This window comes from Aquila chrysaetos, chromosome 4 (assembly GCF_900496995.4).
Source record: "Aquila chrysaetos chrysaetos chromosome 4, bAquChr1.4, whole genome shotgun sequence".
Lineage (NCBI taxonomy): Eukaryota > Metazoa > Chordata > Aves > Accipitriformes > Accipitridae > Aquila > Aquila chrysaetos.
The window spans coordinates 67327157-67345811 of record NC_044007.1 but is presented as its reverse complement, the minus strand read 5'-3'; the positions used below and the strand labels follow the sequence as shown (position 1 = coordinate 67345811).

The window sequence follows — 18655 nt, the reverse complement described above, 5'->3', positions numbered from 1 at the left end:
TTGGCTTCAGAGCAAATAAAAGAAGGTATTTCTTCACCCTACATATACTTCAGCTGTGGAACACATGGTTACTGATAGCTTACATAGGTTCAGAAAGATCTTGGACAGATTTATACAAGAAAAATCCATTGAAGGTCATTATATGCGAAGATTCCACTATGGTCTCATGGAGTATCTGCCTCATGGAGCAATGCATACTATGAAAGTGTTGTACGCTTGCTTTTTTTTTTACTTTTTGCAGGGCAGATGCTATTAGCCTCTTTTGTAGGCAGGGTGCTGGATTAGATGGAGCTGTGGCCTGATCCAGAACAGCTTTTGCATGGTCTTATGTACATGAATCCAACTGCCTCTAACATCTTGTCCCAGTTCCTCTAGACATCATAATACTCACCACGAAGTTCTACATGTGGTATAGACTGGGAAATTGTCCTGTACCAACATGGCTTTCAGTACATTTGGTCTGCACAGAAAATCCTAGAGAAGCAGGGAGAAAGCTCAGGTTGTCCTTATCCACTCATTGATCTGCCTCTCCTCTGCTTGCTTCTAAACACCCAGCCTTGTGGGTTTTCACATCCCACTGTTCATCCTGCTGCTTGTGAATGGGACGGACTTTCACTTTCTTGAATATGTCACAGCATGGTTTAGTTTCCTGGATTTCTATGTAGGCTTTGAACCGACATCGTTAAGATGCTCTGAATAGGAACCCAATTATTTTTATTGCCCATTAGTGCCTGACACAGGCTGCCCAGAAGCAAACTGCTGGTGCTTAACTCAGGTTCAAACCTGATCTGCTCCATAGACCTACAGGATGAACATTTCAGAGGAACCCATGACTATATCAGCATTTAATCAAACAAAATACAAAGTTCTCTGGAGAATATGTACAACAGGCCTCACAAATAGCACTTTCTCCCACAAAATTTAACAGTGCAACCGAGAAAGTTTCTCTGTTCCATGCAGTTGAGTGGAGTTTAGTCTAAAAGACAGAAATAGCACAGTTGTGTGTAAATTAAATGACATTATTTGAAAACAACTCTGAAAGAATGGAGACTAAAAATCTTGTCTAATTAACGTGTAACAATAGTTGATGATTTATTGACTTTTCTGTGAATATACAGTTTCTATTAACAATATTTAGATACATTTTCTCAGAAATTCTTAATTATTTATGTTTAGTAATTTATGATTAAACATTTTACAAGAAACAAGGCACTAAAATGTACAGTTAGTCATCCTTATTACATACGCTGTGAGTTTCAGACATACAGTAGATTCCCCTCACTGACAATTATTGAATCTCTTCCTCCAACGATACGTGTTGTTGCATTTCATACATCCCCAACCATTAGAAAGTATACATTTTAGGGCCCTACTTTTGTCTCCTTTTACTCACTGTTTCTGTAGGAAAAACAAAGAATTTGCTATGAAAATTAGCTAGACAATAAAGATAATGAAAACCCCATTCCTCACGTTTCTAAGGACTCGGACATACTGTGAGCTACTTAGAGTTTCAAACTATAATGTGGGCATTATTTATCAATTAAAAACAAGAGTAACCAAAAAAGTTTGTTTGAAGGTGCAATTCCAGAAACTACTTCCGTGCAGGGCAGAACCAGCTTTGGTATTTGAGGCACTAAAATACTAAACCAACACTTCACAACAGGTGAGATGACTGAGGCTGACACCGTGCTAGGAAAAATCAGATTAGCCTAGTGGCTACCATTTGGCTAAAAAGGAGATCTTAAATAATGTATAGTTTTTAGTGCAATTTAAAAAGCAAAACCCAGAAACTGTTGCTAATAAAAGGCAAAGACCACAAGAGATACCATCTAATACTCCATTAAAATATTTAGTATCAGGAGGAGTGTATACATTTTCAAGTATCTTATGACAAATAGCCCAGTACTTAAGTGCTAGTTCCATTTTAGATGTGCACTGACTATAAGCACAAACACGGCACAATGTCATTTTATATATTGTTAAAATACAACAGAACCTAATGTCACATAATAAATACAATACAATGTAAGGAAAAAGTGGTTTCCTGATTATTTGACCACTTATACAAAAATGACAAAGAGGGGTGTCTAGATTCTAGTTTCTCCTTGAGATTCTCAAGCTCTTGTGCCGGCAATATTTTAGAGGTCCAATTTTCAGTGCTTCTGCATTTAGACTGCAGTGATCCTGAGCCCCCTGAACACACATGGAAAGATTACCACTTTCAAAGGTTTTCAGAGGATCCTTGCAGTCTCCTTGACCACAGGAATTCAGGTGCAATTCCAGTGCTGGTGGAATACACATGCAAAATAGGGAAAGATTCTGCAGGATAAGGAAAAGTGGTGGTGGAGAGAAAACCTCATAGAACAGCCTTGAATAATACCCTGGGTTATTGCCAAAGTACAGTGAAAGTTACTTTTTCCCATTGGAAAGATAAGACTTCTAAAAACCTGGCCAATAAGACTTCTCAAAACATGGCCAACATGATGTACCATCACAAGATGATAGTACTAGCAGAGATGGCAATAACACATTTGGAAAGAAATTATCTCTTAAAGTGTTTTCGCTTCTTAGGTATTGTAAAAATATTTCTGTTAAACTGCATGAATTTTTGGAAAAGAGAGGTTCTTACTCACTTAGCAATATGAGTCACTTAAAAATCACAGGAAGAAAAATTGTTAAAGAAAACCATTATGTGATTGTTTTTGATAAGCAAAAACTGTATTTTTTTCCCCTTGTAGTCGCATAGGTTGGAAATTCCAGAAGATGCCCAGGGGAAGTGGGGCTCCAGTGCTCCCTGGAAATTGGTGGGATCTGAAAGTGTAACCAACACGCTCTGTTGAAAATCCCATCCGTGGTTTCTAGACCCCATTTTGCCCAGAAGTCCTGACTTGCTATGACCCCTGCTGAAGACAGCGGGTCAGCACCTCTGGAAAACAGGCCCTGTAACTACACTAGTGCTGCTGGATGCTAGTTGGTGGTGAAACAGCTTGTACATCTTGTGACTGGAAGTTCAGAAACACAACTGCAAAAAGAAAGGTATGATTAGGGCTATGCCTTCTAATTATCTGGGAAGTAGAACAGACCAGAATATCTCTGTATTTGCAATTACCAATTACCAGAACTTTTTTCTGGTACCGATCTAAAATGTCAGGACATCTGCATCTTGAGGAGCTGAAGATCAGAGCTCTCATTATTTAACCTTAGACTCCTCAGAAAAAAAGAAGGTGGAAAGTATAAATAAACACAAAAGCCCACCTATAGCTGAAATTACAAAATATTAGAAAAAGATTTGATACATTGTTCATTTGGTTGAATTTATGTATATAAGTGGGGGTGGATTAAGAGTTCCCTTTATTTCTTTAAATACGAATGTGAACTAATTTGATGGAAGTAGCAAACATTTTACAAGGAAGAAAGGTGAGAGCATGCCTGTGTGATAAATTAACCATACCAGTTAACCAAATTCTAACAGAAAACTGAATCTGTGTTAATTTATTGCTCTTGGTAGTTGAACATTGACAGGGCATAATTTTAACCTGTCCCATGATTTTGAAAGATTTTAATATATAACAGTTTAAAAAATCAATTGCTTACCACCCACGGCCATTTTTACAGGTCACCAAAGTAACCCACTGCTGTTACTATGTCCATACTTGTGTTTTAAGTTGTGACAGGACGTGGGCTTGAGTTTGCTGCTCCGCAGGGCTTGAGCCACTTATGTCCACGCTGCATGTAAGAGAAGGGCTTAAGTTTAAGCCAGTCTTTTCTCACACCTGATTTTCCCAGCCTGGCTCCCTGACAGTGCACCCATGCTGGATTTACAGAAGCAGTGTTGGTAGCTGTGGCATTTGGACCAGAAAGAGAGCAGAGATCTACACTTATCTATCAAGCCCACAGCAACATGTAGAGAAATGTATTGGCTTCAGCGGGACTGTGGAAGTATAAACTGGAAGCAAGCAATTAATTTATCACTCTACAAGAGGAGTAAAAGCAAGATTTACCCCAGAACACAGTGTTGTAATTGGCTGAGACAAAGTGCCATTGCGATTGTTCATTGATTATACCTCTAAATTTGCCATCTTATCAGTGTGACAAGGCACCTCAGTGACACAGGTAGCATTGATGGTTGTTCTTGCTAGCCAAAACCCCTAATTTTTTATACAAATTGATCCACCACCACTGATTTGGTAATCGGAAAAGATGCAGGGAGTCAGTGCCAGACAACTTGAGAACGTGAGCCCCTTGCCATGGTCCAACTGGCACCACCACATGGCTATTGCATCCAAGTAGTATTGCATTCAAGAGGAACAGGACAAAATCAGCATGGGAAGTCTTCTTCAAATGCTATCAGCCGCCAATGGAGTGCAACATGAAGCCCAGTCTAGCCTCAGAGCCCTCACGCAAGCCAGTAATTGAAAGCAAAACAAGTGCATTTTGGAAACTAATGTTGCTTTATTTGGCAAGGACTTCTCATTTTAGACCTCACTTTAGACAGAAAGTTGGAGGTAAGGCAATATTTGGATTGGACATTACTGTTCCTCAAGCAGAGGTTGAACCTCTCTGTTAGGTCAGCACTGATAACTCCCAGCCTGCCAAAATTTCTGCTCTGGTTTGAATACCAGATCCATCCAATCACCTCCCTAATTTGTACTTTTCAGAGTCTCAGCATGTGAGAGCATTTGCAAGATCTTTTTCAGATCAATGGAATTTACCATGTGTGTGTCAATTCAGACTTCATACAGTCCGCAGGCTCAGTATTCAAAAGTTATAAAGCCACATGGCTCATTGGGTTGATGGGTCTGTGGGAACACATAGGTGTCTGATACAACAAACCAATTTTTAGCAAAGCTTCGGTGAGAGTAACAGGTCAAAATTTCAAAACTCCACAATTAAAAAGAAGCAGGAGGTTTTTTCCCCACATTATACTGTGATACAGAATGTGTGACAGGAATTTATATGGGCGGTTCAGCTGGTGCATTTGTGGCTTAGTACATAATTTCAAGGCATAATTCTAAGAAAAGGGAAGGGATGCGTGCGTGACCAAATAATGGGCAGAGCTTGAGCAGCTTATATGTCATCTCATTAGTGCCATATAAATAATAAATGACTACAAAATTGGTGTATAATGCCAGTTTCAGATTTAGGGCTGTCCAAGAACAGCCTCATATATGAGAAGAAATATCTGCAGACTTGTGGAATACAATCAATCTCAAGTTGTGCTGAATACAAACCTACTTCTACTCTCTTGCCAAACAAATTTGATTAATGAGGTGCTCTAACGTTTGGTCAGAAACTGAAGCACACAACTGTTCTGCAGCTGGACTGAATAACAAAAGGAAAACAATCTCAATCAACATTTAAAAAAAAACCCACTTAAATTAAATAAGAATGATCTAAAAATCTATCTTGCTTTATTTCTGTTACATTAGAGAGTTATTTCCTTAAATATATACATGTGGTGTAGCTTTTTATCTAGCCACCTTTTCATCAGGAAGGCAACAGATTGTTTCTAGGTATTTTGACTGCTTAATTATTTTTTCTTTTTCCTTCTGTTTTTGTCCTGTGGCTGTTTTGACAGATTGGGAAATCTAGACTAGGATGAATTAGAAGATTTGGCAAAAATAATTCTTGATTCTTACTGTTAAAGAGATTGACCATCCAATGAGATGCATCCCCATGCCCTCATGAATGTAACATTTTTATAATCCACAGCCATGCAGTGGACAACCTTTTCCTTTTCCTTGCTGTATAGCCTATGCCATTTGGCAGACTACGTGCTGGACAAATTTCACATGCCTTTCTGCAGTGCATAGCATGCATGTCTGGATAACGCAGTCTCAGAAAATTGTCCAACTTCAGTTTAGTAAAGAGTGAGGTCTAATAACTCTGGTGGGATTCCTACTTGATGCATTTACTTTTCTTATTGTCAGGCACTTGGAGCTGTGAATAGTATGATAGAGGTGTCTAGAGTCTCAAAGGAAAGAGTAATCAGGGAAGGTGAAGACCATGTGGGGGAATTGTTTGACATACATGACAATGTTACCTCTTGGGACAGCTAAGTGCTGTCTTCACTTCTGACTCACTCTAAAACCATACCAGCCCTTTTTTTTTTGCTTTTGCAAGTTTTTAATTTGTTCAGTGTTATTAACATGACTAATGATGCTGTGGGATGCCTAATCCCTTCACCACCAGAACAGTAAAATGTTCAGAGCCACAGCTAGTAATTTTCTATTTTATTGCTCTTGTTTTAGGCCCACAAATCTGTCCACATTTCTATGTGCACCTTTTTTACATATAAGAGAATCAAGCTGTTTTATGTAATTCCATGAACAGCAACAAAAAAAAATTAAAAATATTGAAAGGTCTCTAAGAAGCAAAGTCCCTTGTAAATTAGCAACACAGAAGTTAATCTGTGATACCAGAAACAGAGATTACTGCTTGCTTTCACTGTAAAAATATATTATCCTATTCTTATAGATGGCAACAAATTGTCTTCTTTCTTTTTATCAAATGTACAGAGCCGTCCTCTGTAATGTTTTTTAAACTATATTAACAGTCACTGCATATTATCCTATCACTTTGTTACTTGGTTTATTTTATTAGCCTAAATGTATTAATTTTAATATACATTAGTACTTAATTTGCACAGAAAGGTTTTTGAATATCTAACTAGAGACAAAGTTCAGGAAGAGTGATGATGTGTGAGTTTATAGTCAGCTGCTTTAAGAAGAAACAGAAAATAATGTGAAAAGGCAATTATCTTATGAAAACAACTAAGATGCATCGGTCTTATAAAAACAGCTTTGAACAAGCTAGCTCAAAATAGGAAATCACAGGGCTACTTGTGAGGGACTTTACTTGCCTGGAAAAAAATACAATTAAATGTTACTTTAAGATTTACATGTAATTCCCCTACCCCCAAAGTAACAATCTATAAATGTGTAGCAGTTTATCATTTCAATGTCATCATTCACCACACCCTGCCTAGAAGGTCATAGTTTCTCTTCATAAGAACATAGAGGCTGAGAACAATGGCCACTACATTTCTGGTATATATTTTTTCTTACAGAGTTAAGCTGGGATCATTTTGCCCAGTGTATCTTTTAAGTTCATTCTTGCCAACAACTTGTATAACAAATCCAGAGAAGAACAACAGGCATGTTCTTCTTCTTAAAATACTGCTGTATTTTATCTATGGAACAACCTTGGGAAAATGCCTGTATAGCTTGGCCAAATGATTAACAGGAAAACACAATTATGTGAAAGTATTTGAATGATGTAAGCTAGAAAAAAGGGAGAGGAACAAATGGACATATTGTCTGAGATGGCTATATTACATATAAGAAAAGTCGAACAAAAAAGATAAACCCTAATACCAGAGGAAGTAATTGCAAAAAAAAAAAAAAAAGGTAAAAGCCACATTTCTCAAGTCATTTAAACTCTACCACACCAATCACCTTATAAAGCCTTTAGATGAAGAAGCCAAAGCCTGGCAAGGAGACACATTACTTTATCTTGTTGATCTTTTGCATTTTTCTGTGTCTATCACCCAATCTTACAGCAACCAACAGTCACCACAGGTGGGAAAGCAAAAGCCCGTGTCACCAGTAAGCCGTCTATTACCTGTACCACAAAAGCATCTTGTATCATTTGTGTTGTGTGACATTCCCATTCTTCCTCTACGCGTGTACTGATCATTCTTTCTTTCATGTCTTCTTCTTGGCTCTTTCTAATTTTTCTCCTGTGATCTTCTTTCTTTTAAATAGAAGCTGAATTAAAAGGGTCTATTGTTCAGCCTAAGAACTGTAACTTTTGGTCTCAGAATAAGAATATATACCAAAATGTAAGGCATTGCCCACCTAGTACAGTCTGAAAACATGAACATTTTAAATGATTTTTTAATATAAAAATAAAACAATCATTCATGAGCAATGGTATAACTTTCAGGAGTCAAAACTACCCTTGTCTCACATTTCATGAGATTCTCCCTAGACTATTTCATACCTTCTCACAGGGCTATCTAGATCTGGATTGTCTCTCTGTTCTTGCTCTCTTCACAGTGCTGAAATTGCTTCCGTTCGTCACCTTTTGATACCTTAACATACATGGTTTCGATTTCATAGTTTCAAATTACTTTCACTTAGAAGCAGTGTGGAAGGAATCTCATTATTGGTTAAGACAAATGTCTTTACTATTCTTTTTTTCTGGATGGTGCCTGAACAATTTTCATAACCACTCAAATAACTGACTCATCTTCCAGACCACAGAATGCAACCTCAGAACAAAAAGATCCTCACTCCTGTTTACTTCTTTCTTTTGCCTCTACTGTTATTATACCTTCCAATAGTGTTTCCATTCAGCAGGAAAAAACTGTCCATAGTGATACTCTTCTTTGGAAGTCCTACGCTTCCTTCATACAGCCAATTTACAAGAAAACTGAGTTTACTGTCAAAAAGATCTCTCTTCAGATTTCACGCATGGCCTATTTTTTTGATCTTGCAGCAGCTCTGCAAATTTTTTTTTCTCTGTCATATAAAATAAGTTGTAATAAATCGCTCCCATTGCAATTGCTGTTGTGACCATGGGGAGCAACACGTGTACCACAGTGTTAACCACAGTGAGTACTGTGGTTGATAATGGCAGTGCTTGCAAAGATGAATCACCAGCAGGGAAAGCAGTTCAAGAAAAAGAAACACACACACGCCCCCCCGCCACCTCCTGCAAAACAAAACCAAAAGAAACTCACTCCACCAGAAAGAACATCCAGGGAAGAGATGGGAGTGTAACTGGGAATGTATGTTTCATAACATACTCTAATTTGAATACGTTGCTCACTGTATGGACTTGCCCTCATGAATCATGCTCTGAAAATACTTTATTGAATAATGGGATACTCAGGTTTTTCAATGAAAATTTATGTTTTTGTTAATTTTTCTCACTGCTTCATATGACAGTTGTACACCTTCCTGTAAAACACCTTTTCACGCATCAGAAGTTCTTACAAATCTTTGCAGAGTTTTGTATTTCATGTTTTCTTAACCCTTGCCCCACTAGAATAAATGATTGCCTGGGGAAGGATTATCTTTATTTGTGCTTTCCTACCATCTACTATTCTGGACCCCCAAACTCTGTGGGGACCTTCATGTGAACGCTTTCATACAAATCATGTCCATCACCCCTCACTGACAGCAAAGGCAAAAAACACACCACCGTAACACACAGGACAGAACAAAACAGAACAGTGGTCCAGGACAGGAATGATTCCCTTGAACTGCTTCCCACCCTACGTGAAGGAAAAGAGGGCAAGTCTTAGTCTTTTCTTCTAGCTAGGGAGAGGTTGAAATACTCAAGCCAGCTGCTACTCCATCAAGTACTGCATAGGGAGATAGAGGGAGACTTTGCCAATGGACTGGCTGGCTCACTACATTTTAAGAGCTTTATGAATTGTTAAAAAGCTCTTTCCCTCAGAATGACTCCAGGTAAACAGCACACAGCGCTGGCAGCAGTGTGCCACCCTCCTATTTCGGTATTCTACTTGAATACAAGATGGGCCTGGAAAAGAAAGGACAAGCACAATGGCTTTTGAGGAAGAAGTCACTTTCTTTCCACTTAAGGGTCAGGGCTCAAATAACTGGCAGGCCAGTCCACAACCATTCCTTTAATCAGCCAGCCTGCTGGAAAATATTACTGTTCTTCATAAGCAAAGGGCTCCGTTACTACAGTGGTCCTTTTGCTACTTCCTTCATTTTCACATCTTCTGTGAAGAATAAGTTATGAACTATATTAACCAGAGACAAGGGTTTTTTTTTTTTTCCTAAGCCCCAGCATAACAATCCAACCAATACCTGTCAATCACCTTTTGTCTCAATAGCAGAGAGCAACTCTAACCCTTGCCTTCATTCGGGAAATGGTAGACAGGAGGAGACAGAAATCAAAACAAATGCTATAACCTGATATTTAAAGCTGTTAAATTTTCTTAAGAACACCCAATGTAAGAATAGCCACAGTACCTTAAATTTCAAAAGGATGTTAGGGTATTCTGAGAGGGGAAAATATGTTCACATTTTAGAACACTGTGCATGTCTGAGAGTTAAATAAATCAGAACTACCTACAAATGAGCAATACAGTTTTCCCCTTGGTGGACTCTACCACTGTTTCCCTAAACATTAAGAGTCAAAGTGTGTTCACTATCAGCCAGGCACCTATCCTGTCACTGTACATTCACATTAAAAAACCCTCTTTCCAGTGCGCATTACTCATAAATGTGCTCAATCACACTGACTCTCTGACCCTTTATGTTCTAAGGTGAATTAGGAAAGGGTCTGTTAAAGGATGATACAGGCCATTCTTTTGTGATGGTCTGCAGTTTTCTCTCCCAATACATTTTCTTTTTATTTAGGACTTCCATTTTTATCCTGTGTTCTTCTTCAGCCATCTCACACTCTCTTTCTATTTGCTGTATTTTTGCCACATGAACTTCATTCATTTGGATTAACTGCAGTTGCAAAATTGACATTTGCTGATGATGTTCTTCCTCATGCATCTTTTTCAGAGCACTTTCCTGAGATGCTTTACTTCTGTAGTTCTTATCTGCTGCTATTCTGACATCAGAACACGAAGGCTCAGGTTGGGAGGTACCTTCACATACTGGGAAATGTACCAGCTCTTTCTCTTCATCACAAAGTTCTCTATTTGAGACAACAAATGACTCTGCAAAACATAAGAGGAAAAAGTATTATAGTATTCCCTTGTTCTCCCTCAAGAAACACAAACTTGTGATAGTACAGTTATTGGTGAATGCATCTAAACCTCGTGCTTCTGTACCACAGTACAGGAGCCACTACGTAATGAAGTTCTGTTACAGAATACTAAGGGCGTAATGGTCTGAACTGAATCACTTTGGGCTCTGTTGATAGACCTCCATGGCTATAACGGGAGCTCAGAATACTAAAGTGAATGCAGACATTTATAAGTGCACACCTAAATTTAGGTGGCTGAGCCTGAAGCTGAACCTTAATGCAGCTGTTTAAGCCAAATCTGTATGTGACTTGCAATATTTTTATGAAAGGTCTGAGAGTCAGGTGAAGAGCTGTATCAACATGAATACCAGGAGACTGAAGGAATACTAGGAAGAATACTATTTATTCCTTCCTTATCGCTACTGTGCATGTCATAAATGTAGTGGTGTATACTTTTAGGAAAAAAATATATTATTCTAACTTTGAGAAGGTTCTACCAATTCTTCTGAAAGAAAAGAAGCTACTCATGGAATAAAATAGTTACCACTACAAGTAAGGGTCTCAGAATACATTCCTCTACAAATCCTGATGACTACTTATGGGAAATACAATTATGAAAGAGACATTGTAAGAATGTTATCTAACAATGTAGTTACTGTTGTCTTTTGAGCAAGGACAGTCTTCTATGTGCAATCCTGACATAATAAACTTTGCAAGAAACCACTGTAGCCACCCTTCCTTCTGGTTTTGGATTATTCCTTCTGTGTATGCTTGCCAAACAAAGAAGAATGTAGTGCTGAACTTTTTCAGAAAGGCCATTCTCCAATGTGGACTGCAGTGTGAAATATGGCTCTACGTACTCTTTTTAGTCCTTGAAAACAAAGGAGGAAAGACCTACAGGGAACTCTTGCAGCAGACAATTGTGTATCAATTTGCTGCTGGTGGCTTTTTTTTTTTTTCTTTTTAATGCTCAGAGAACCTTTTCCCAGCAAAATGATACTTTATAAAGGATCAAAATATCCTTGGGATTGTTCTCTGGAAAGCCAGCATGATAACTACTGTGATGCCTGCCACAAAGTAGAAGATATGTCAAGAACCGATGAAAAAAAAATTGAGTAAAACCTCAGTTTAACTCCTGGGGGCCTAGGGAAATACACAGAGTCTTATAATATCATAGCTCTACAATTACGTTTCTATAACCAGCAGTCACAGCTAAGTGGAGAGATTTAGACTGCTGAAAGAGAATCACTGGCAAAATCACATACAAAACAATACCACTTGCATCATTACAGTAACATTTATACCTTGACTAGAAGCATCAGGCTGATATTCAGAATCTTCTTCTGGTGGGCTCTGCAAAAAGTACATTTGCTCAGGCATTATGCTGGCAATCTTCTCTTTCCCTATGATGTGAGTATTTATAAGTGGACTAATACTTCTTTTTACCTTCTCCCGCCTTTCATGTGCCATTATCTTTTTTGTCCGTGCCTTGATATTTTCCCAGCATTTCTTTAACTGTTTGAAGTCTCGCAGCGATACACTGGGCTGTGAATTATATTCATGAGCTAGTGCTTGCCAGGTACGTTGTTTCAAAGCAATAGTTCTTGCATCACTTTTTTTACATTCAAGCACGTATTTGTATTTTTCAACTAATGCAAGCAGCACACTCTTCTCCACTTCTGAGAAGTATTTAGCAGGCTTTATTATTTCGTTTTGCATTTTCTACTCTTTCTCCAAGAAGCCAAAAATCCTATGAAAACAATGTTGAAAGCAAAAAAACAAACACAAATTAGAACTGGTTACAGTATCAGGAAACTGTGTCTTAGCACATAACTCCTAAGCATAGCTTCTGATTCTAACACACTTCGTTTTTTAGAATAGTTTGTGAGTAGTTCTAGAGTAGATAATGAAACATTCAGGTAAGATATAGTATAATTATATGCTGTTTTCTATTGCCACTCCAGTGGCTACACAGTTACAGAAGTATACCATAACGAGGACAAGCTTCTTTGTTACAATTTGCCTTGATACAAAACACTCAGTATTCAATTTACCTAGTAACTGTCTTTAATAACTTGATTTTCTATTCATTGCACTTTGTTACACCAGGAGGGTTCTCAAAGCCCTGAACTGTGGAACAAGTTGTGAAATCCAGCCCTTGATAGCTTTAGGTTTAAATCTAAAGCCACCTTCAGCAGGTTTAGGTTTCCTTTGGTACATCAAAGATCGTCTTCTGACCTTGCTGACTGCATATAACTAATTTCTCCCCTCTCTCTACAATATTTGAAAGTTGCATGAGAAATCATAGTAAGAAGTTCTCTTTTTAAAGACTCCTGCCTGTTTGGTTCTCGCCTGTGCTCAGCCCTCCTTGACTGACATCCAATAGGCGGCAGGATCCCGACCAATATTACAGTACTGAGAAGAGGCAAGGGTTGCAAGAAGACATGAATTAATTACAGAAACTAACTGCTCTGAAGGTGCGGGTCCTTCACCCTCTACTGCTGACTCTGCGTGTGTGGCACTCTTCCTTATGCTTGCACTGCTGGCCACTCTCAGGAAGGAACAACCAGGGTAAAAAAAGTTTTGGCCTCACTCAATACAGCCATTGCTATATACTCACACCATGTTAATGACTGCCTCTCTTCTTAGGCCTAGACTTATACAGTCAATGGGAAAAGGGTAGCTGATACCAGGGGATTCTTAGCCATATAAAAATGAATAAAGCAGTGTTTCCTTGAATTATTAACACATGACTGTGCTGCAAAATCTTTATCTTTCCACAATTCTTTCCCTATTCCCTCCCACTACAACTGTGTAGCCCCAATTACTTTTACATTGTGGGCAGAAACTTATGGATAATTAAGTAGAAAAAGGGGGAGGACTGTTGTCTTAGTTCACGTTTCTTCTGGTTTTAATCATAAAACTCAAAGATGGAATGTATATAATAAGATAATTGGTTCATATTCCTAACAGTCTAGGACTCTCCCCAAATGAATTTTCTAGTATTTTGCTCATTGTTTCCACTACTTCCCTCGTAACATTGCTTGAAGATGCACTAGATATCACCATCGGATTTCTTCTTTTCAGTATTTTTTTCTGTAACTTGGCTGCACTAGCACTCGCTTCTTATCATCCTTGTAATTCCTTTCCTCCAAACATCTTAATACTTACAGTTATTCTCACCTCTTTCAGTGAAGGTAACTACTTATATTTACAAAGAAAGCTAACAGACAAGCTAGTATCAACATGAGAACCCAATTCTGACATAAGAACAGGAGCTTTCTCAAGTAGCCCATAAAATATGACAAAACCCAGCAAAACAAAGAAGAGGAGTCAAAGAATAGAGGAGGCAGTAGAACAAAGCCTAGAATGGCAAAACTGAAACAAAGTGAATAGAAATAAGTAATAGTCTGTGTTTAAGTATGTTAAGTCAGTACCAGTAGCTGAGTTGTACCCCTACTGAAAAAGAGGCAACAAACACTCCGTTTGTACTTTCTGTCCCTGGTCAACTGGGTAATCAACTGTACTGAGTGGACAGCTGGCACCTATGTGGTTCCTGGCTAGTCACAGTTCTGCTGTCTCTTACCAAATGCTGGTGTCATGAGGACATGGGAGAGCTGGAGTTTTTGCACCAGACAGGATTTAGGGGACAAAGGAAAAGATCCATAGGGAACCAGACTTTATTAGTTCTACTACTCACAGAACAGCTTTTTTATTTTGCAAGAAAGAACATGGTGGAAGAAGGAAGAGAGCTGAAGAGAGCATAAAGACGACAGTTCCCTGATCCAGCATTTCCTCCATCACACTATATCAAGTTATTATTACTCTCTGTGAAAACTTAGTCACCCCACATGTTGGTGACAGGAAATTGTAAACACCTACGATCCCACAGAACAAACTAAGTGTATGTAACACACTTGAAAGTATCACATACCAATCATTATAATGTCTAGGTCTAATAGACAGAAGAGAACATCTGCTTCAGAAGTTCCTTAAATAAAAAATAAATTTAAAAAATAAGCAAAAAGTCAGGAAATGGACATCCTAACAAAGAGATACTGAAAACTTCGCTCCATGAAACAGCTCTCAAAACGTGTAAAATAAGAGAGACCTATAATGAAACAGACTCTATCTACTAATCAATTTTACTTACGTACTTATTGTACCATTCCAAACAAGAAGGCTGCTTTAGATAGCTGCTGAAATGAAATTCTTGGGACTAAATATTGATGCTTCAACGTGTTTTAGCCTCAGTTTCACTGAGGAACAGCATGAGAAGTAGTCCCACCAGCAAGTCATAAGGTCCAATAGCTTATGCCCATGAAAAACGAGGATCAGAGGCTCCGTGTGACCAGAAATGGCTGATTCTGCCTTCCACTGATGCATGTAAATCTTATTTCTAGCTTTGAAAAGGTGTGAGAATCTCAGACCAAAAACTATGATATTGTGTGTAGAAAATCCCTTTAATTAGGAAAACAATGGATTTTCAAGGACTTTGGAGACTAAGTTCAAAAAGCTAAACAATGATACCGGGACTTCTGGATTCCAGGTGCTAAATATTTAGCTACACAGACTGGCAGAAATCAACTGATATCAGTAAATATTTTAAATGTTTCCAAATATGACTTCACATATATTAACAACCTACATACTAGGATAAAAGCTCATCTTTCATGGATGGAGCCACAGCAAACCCTTAAGTATCACTTTCATACCACACTATCATTTATTACTATTATTTTTACTGTGGTAGCATCAGAGATCCCCAGTTGTAAGCTCAAATACTGTACATTTAAGATCGGAAATGCAGGTCCTACTCTGAGAAGAATACAATATATTAGTCTTCCCTTCCCCCATACACATTCCTAACTATTTTTTCCCAAACATACACACTGTACTGGACTTGTGTCCTTTCCATGAAAAAGCCAGGATTATGATCTAGGATGCATAAAACAACTCAAGAACTGGTGAAAGCAGTTTAATGCACTCACTACACAGAAGAAAAGAGTTCTTGAAGATTCTTTACAAGCTCTTACATGCTTAGCCTGCTTGTTTCAATATATTAATGCCCATTTTCAATTAGGTGAACAGAAAGCACTCTGAGATATCAGAGAACTTAGAATACTGAGAAATTGCAGCAAAACACCACCATATATCTATATTCACCTCTTTTTCTTTACGCATTTCAATCACCTTCTGGCAGCCCACTGGCTCCTCTGCGGAATATGAGAAAGGACTCTCACAAGCCCAAACAATTTCCATTTCAAGGCTAAAAGATCCTTTCAGGACATATGCCCAGGATATAATTTAGCATGTAGGAATCTGTGCTGAAATTGAAGTAGTTTACTATTTGTAGCTCCTACCGTAAACAGGATTGATTCAGGAATATGTAGGCACATGAGGACAGTTGCACCGTTAAGTTCTAAGAAACAAAGGATGGGAGGCTTCTCCCGCTCCTACAGGTGCCCAGGCTCTAAGACATGTGCGGTAAGGAAGTACTTTATCCTAAATATCTTCTCCTGGCATGGCTCAATTAACAACTTGCCTTAAAACAAATCAGTGTCCTAAGTACTTGTTCTCTCACACAAACCTTTATCACTTTAAAATAACAAAAATATCTCTCAATTCCTCATTTTTATTTTGAAATGTTGTGTGCCATTCTTCTTTTAAAGACTATAAGGGATGTGCTGTGTACTGCTAGAAGAATAGCTTGAAAAAAAACCTACACAAGTGAAGAAGTGCACATATGTTCATAAATATGTACATATGTATTATTTTGCTTGCACACACCTAAACATACACCCAAATTCCAACCAGTTGCAAAGAAGCCCATTTAAAAAAAAAAAAAAAAAATCACTTCAGGTTGGCATGTGTGAGCATTTTCAGTCCCTGAAATGTTTTTTTAGGCATAAGAAAATGCAAAGAGAAAGTTATGGTGGAAAACTTAACCCAAATGATAAGGTTACACTAAGCAAACCCAAAGAAAATAGTTTGCTAGCAATACTGTGGTCACTTATGGTGTGAAAATGGATTCATTTACCAATGCCAACAGGATAACTACCAGAAATAGTTAAGGATTGAAAAAAAAGACAATTTATTTATCTAACTTAAATTGCAGATGAAGCTTTAAGCATAGGCAGTAATTAACAGCATTGGAAATCAATCATAATTCTGTCCTTTTCATCCAGTGTTTGAGGGTGAAAGAAAGGCATGGAAATGCAATGACCCAAACTAGTCACAACAACAGGTTTATGTTTCATTTGAATGACAGAACCAGCAGTAAACAGTGTCCTTCTTCCTCAAATGCTAGGTTTTCCTCACAGAGCTCCCTTCCATCAGAGCGTTCCAGGCCTGACCCTGCCTACCTTGAGACTTGATATCACTAGGTAATTAGGTGCATGTTACAAATATGAATGAGATCTATAGGGAAATTGTGTTGCATATACTCAGATTAAAAAAAAACAAAACAAACGTCTTTGGGTGTTCCCCCCTCCCCGTTTTAATACAAATTAATAGTTATTATGGATCATCCAGCAAATGAACAAAATAATGTATTAGTAAAAATTCACAGTACTTTGCCTAAATTTCTCCTGGCAAATTTTATATAGGTATACATGCGAATGTATCTTTTAAAAATCTATAAAACGTTACATTATATATAGACACGCACAGATACGTTCTAAGCGGGTCATCCCGCTACCTATGGAGGATATCCAAAGCAGTTTGTGCGAAGAAAGGTAATGGACGTAGGCTGTTATTTGGAACGATTGTCTGCAATCCATCAAAAAACAGGCATAAACAGGAATCCTACCAGACTCTCCCGCACCCGAACTTCTCCAACATTAACTCGAGCTTGTTTTTATTTCCTCGCTAGCTCCTCTTCTGCTTGAACGAGAAAGGAGAGCAGGTCCCGGCTCGACAAAGAAGACCGCTCCACCCAGGGCGGGCATGCAGGCTGCGGCTGAGGCGCGGATTCAGGGACATCTACCGCGGCAGGAGGAACGGCAAACGGTCACGCTGTCACCCAGCGCCCGCCGAGACCGCGCTCTGCGCTGTCGGCGGGGACAACCCCACCCTGCAGCCCCCGGGTTTCTCCCTTCTCGTAACAAAGCGCTGCCGAAAGCCGCCGCCGGCTCGGCTCGGCTCGGCTCCCCTCCCCTCTCCTCCGTCTCCCCCCCCCCGCGCTGGGCGGCCCGGCCTGCCTCCCTCACCTCCTCGCCGGCAGGTCGCCGGCGCTCCTTCAGCTCCCCGCAAACCCCGCGCTGGATTTTCGCCTCTCCAGAGGAAAGGAAAGGAAAGGCGGAGCGGCAACGGCTTCTCCCACGGCACGGGAGGGCCGGGCGGCGGGGAGGAACAGTCCCGGGGGACCCCTGAGCCTTCAGGTGCGGGGGGACAAGGGGGTCTGTCTGTCTGTCCGTGTCTGTGCGTGCGCGTTCTGGGGAGCGACGCGCAAACACCCACCGGCCGCCAGGAAGGGGGTGGGCAGCCCCGTCTGCACCTGACGCGGGCCCGCGGGCGGAGCTCCGGGGCCGCACGTCGCTAGCGTGTGTGTCCCCCCCCCCCACATACACACCGCGCCGTCCCCTTCCCGCGCCCTCGGTACAGCCGGCGGGGGGTCCCCGACACCTCCCGTCCGTCCCGGCGCAGCGGCAGCAGACGCCAGCTCGGGCTTTACCTCCGACAGCGCCCGGCGGAGCGACGCGCCTGTGCGGCAGCGCCCCCAGCGGCGGCTGGGAGCGGCGGGTCGGGGGTGCGGTGCCGCGCCGAGCCGAGCCGAGCCGCTCCGTGCCGATCCTCCGCCGAGCCCCGTCTCCTCCCGCCGGAGCGTCCTCGCTACGGTACCGTCTCCGTGGGCCGGCCGGGCTCCCCCGCGCCCCTTCCGCGCCTAGCGTGACGCAGTTCCTGCCCGCCCGGT

At 40.1% G+C, this 18655-nt stretch overlaps 2 protein-coding genes across 5 annotated transcripts in view; one reads left to right on the top strand and one right to left on the bottom strand.

Moving 5' to 3' along the window:
• Window positions 1–1067: 1067 nt before the first annotated feature.
• Window positions 1068–18529, bottom strand: MSANTD3 (Myb/SANT DNA binding domain containing 3). 3 transcript variants are annotated; one of them, XM_030011462.2, is made up of 3 exons: window positions 18416–18529; window positions 12045–12490; window positions 1068–10711 (listed from the first exon to the last, which is right to left on the bottom strand). In XM_030011462.2, the coding sequence occupies exons 2-3, from the start codon at window positions 12457–12459 to the stop codon at window positions 10302–10304; spliced, it is 825 nt and encodes a 274-aa protein (XP_029867322.1). In that variant the 5' UTR covers window positions 12460–12490; window positions 18416–18529; the 3' UTR covers window positions 1068–10301. The 3 variants fall into 3 exon arrangements, with proteins under 3 accessions (XP_029867322.1, XP_029867321.1, XP_040978968.1); XM_030011461.1 differs by lacking the exon at window positions 18416–18529 and adding an exon at window positions 17952–18067; XM_041123034.1 differs by lacking the exon at window positions 18416–18529 and adding an exon at window positions 17552–17932.
• LOC115340224 overlaps window positions 18017–18655 on the top strand; it is a 28209-nt gene continuing 27570 nt past the window's right edge. Inside the window, exon 1 of one of the 2 annotated variants that reach the window (XM_030011454.2) lies at window positions 18017–18122. The gene's annotated coding sequence lies outside the window, so the exon portion shown is untranslated. Of the gene's footprint in view, window positions 18123–18462; window positions 18579–18655 lie in introns of those variants that run through there. The other variant, XM_030011451.2, reaches the window with a different exon arrangement.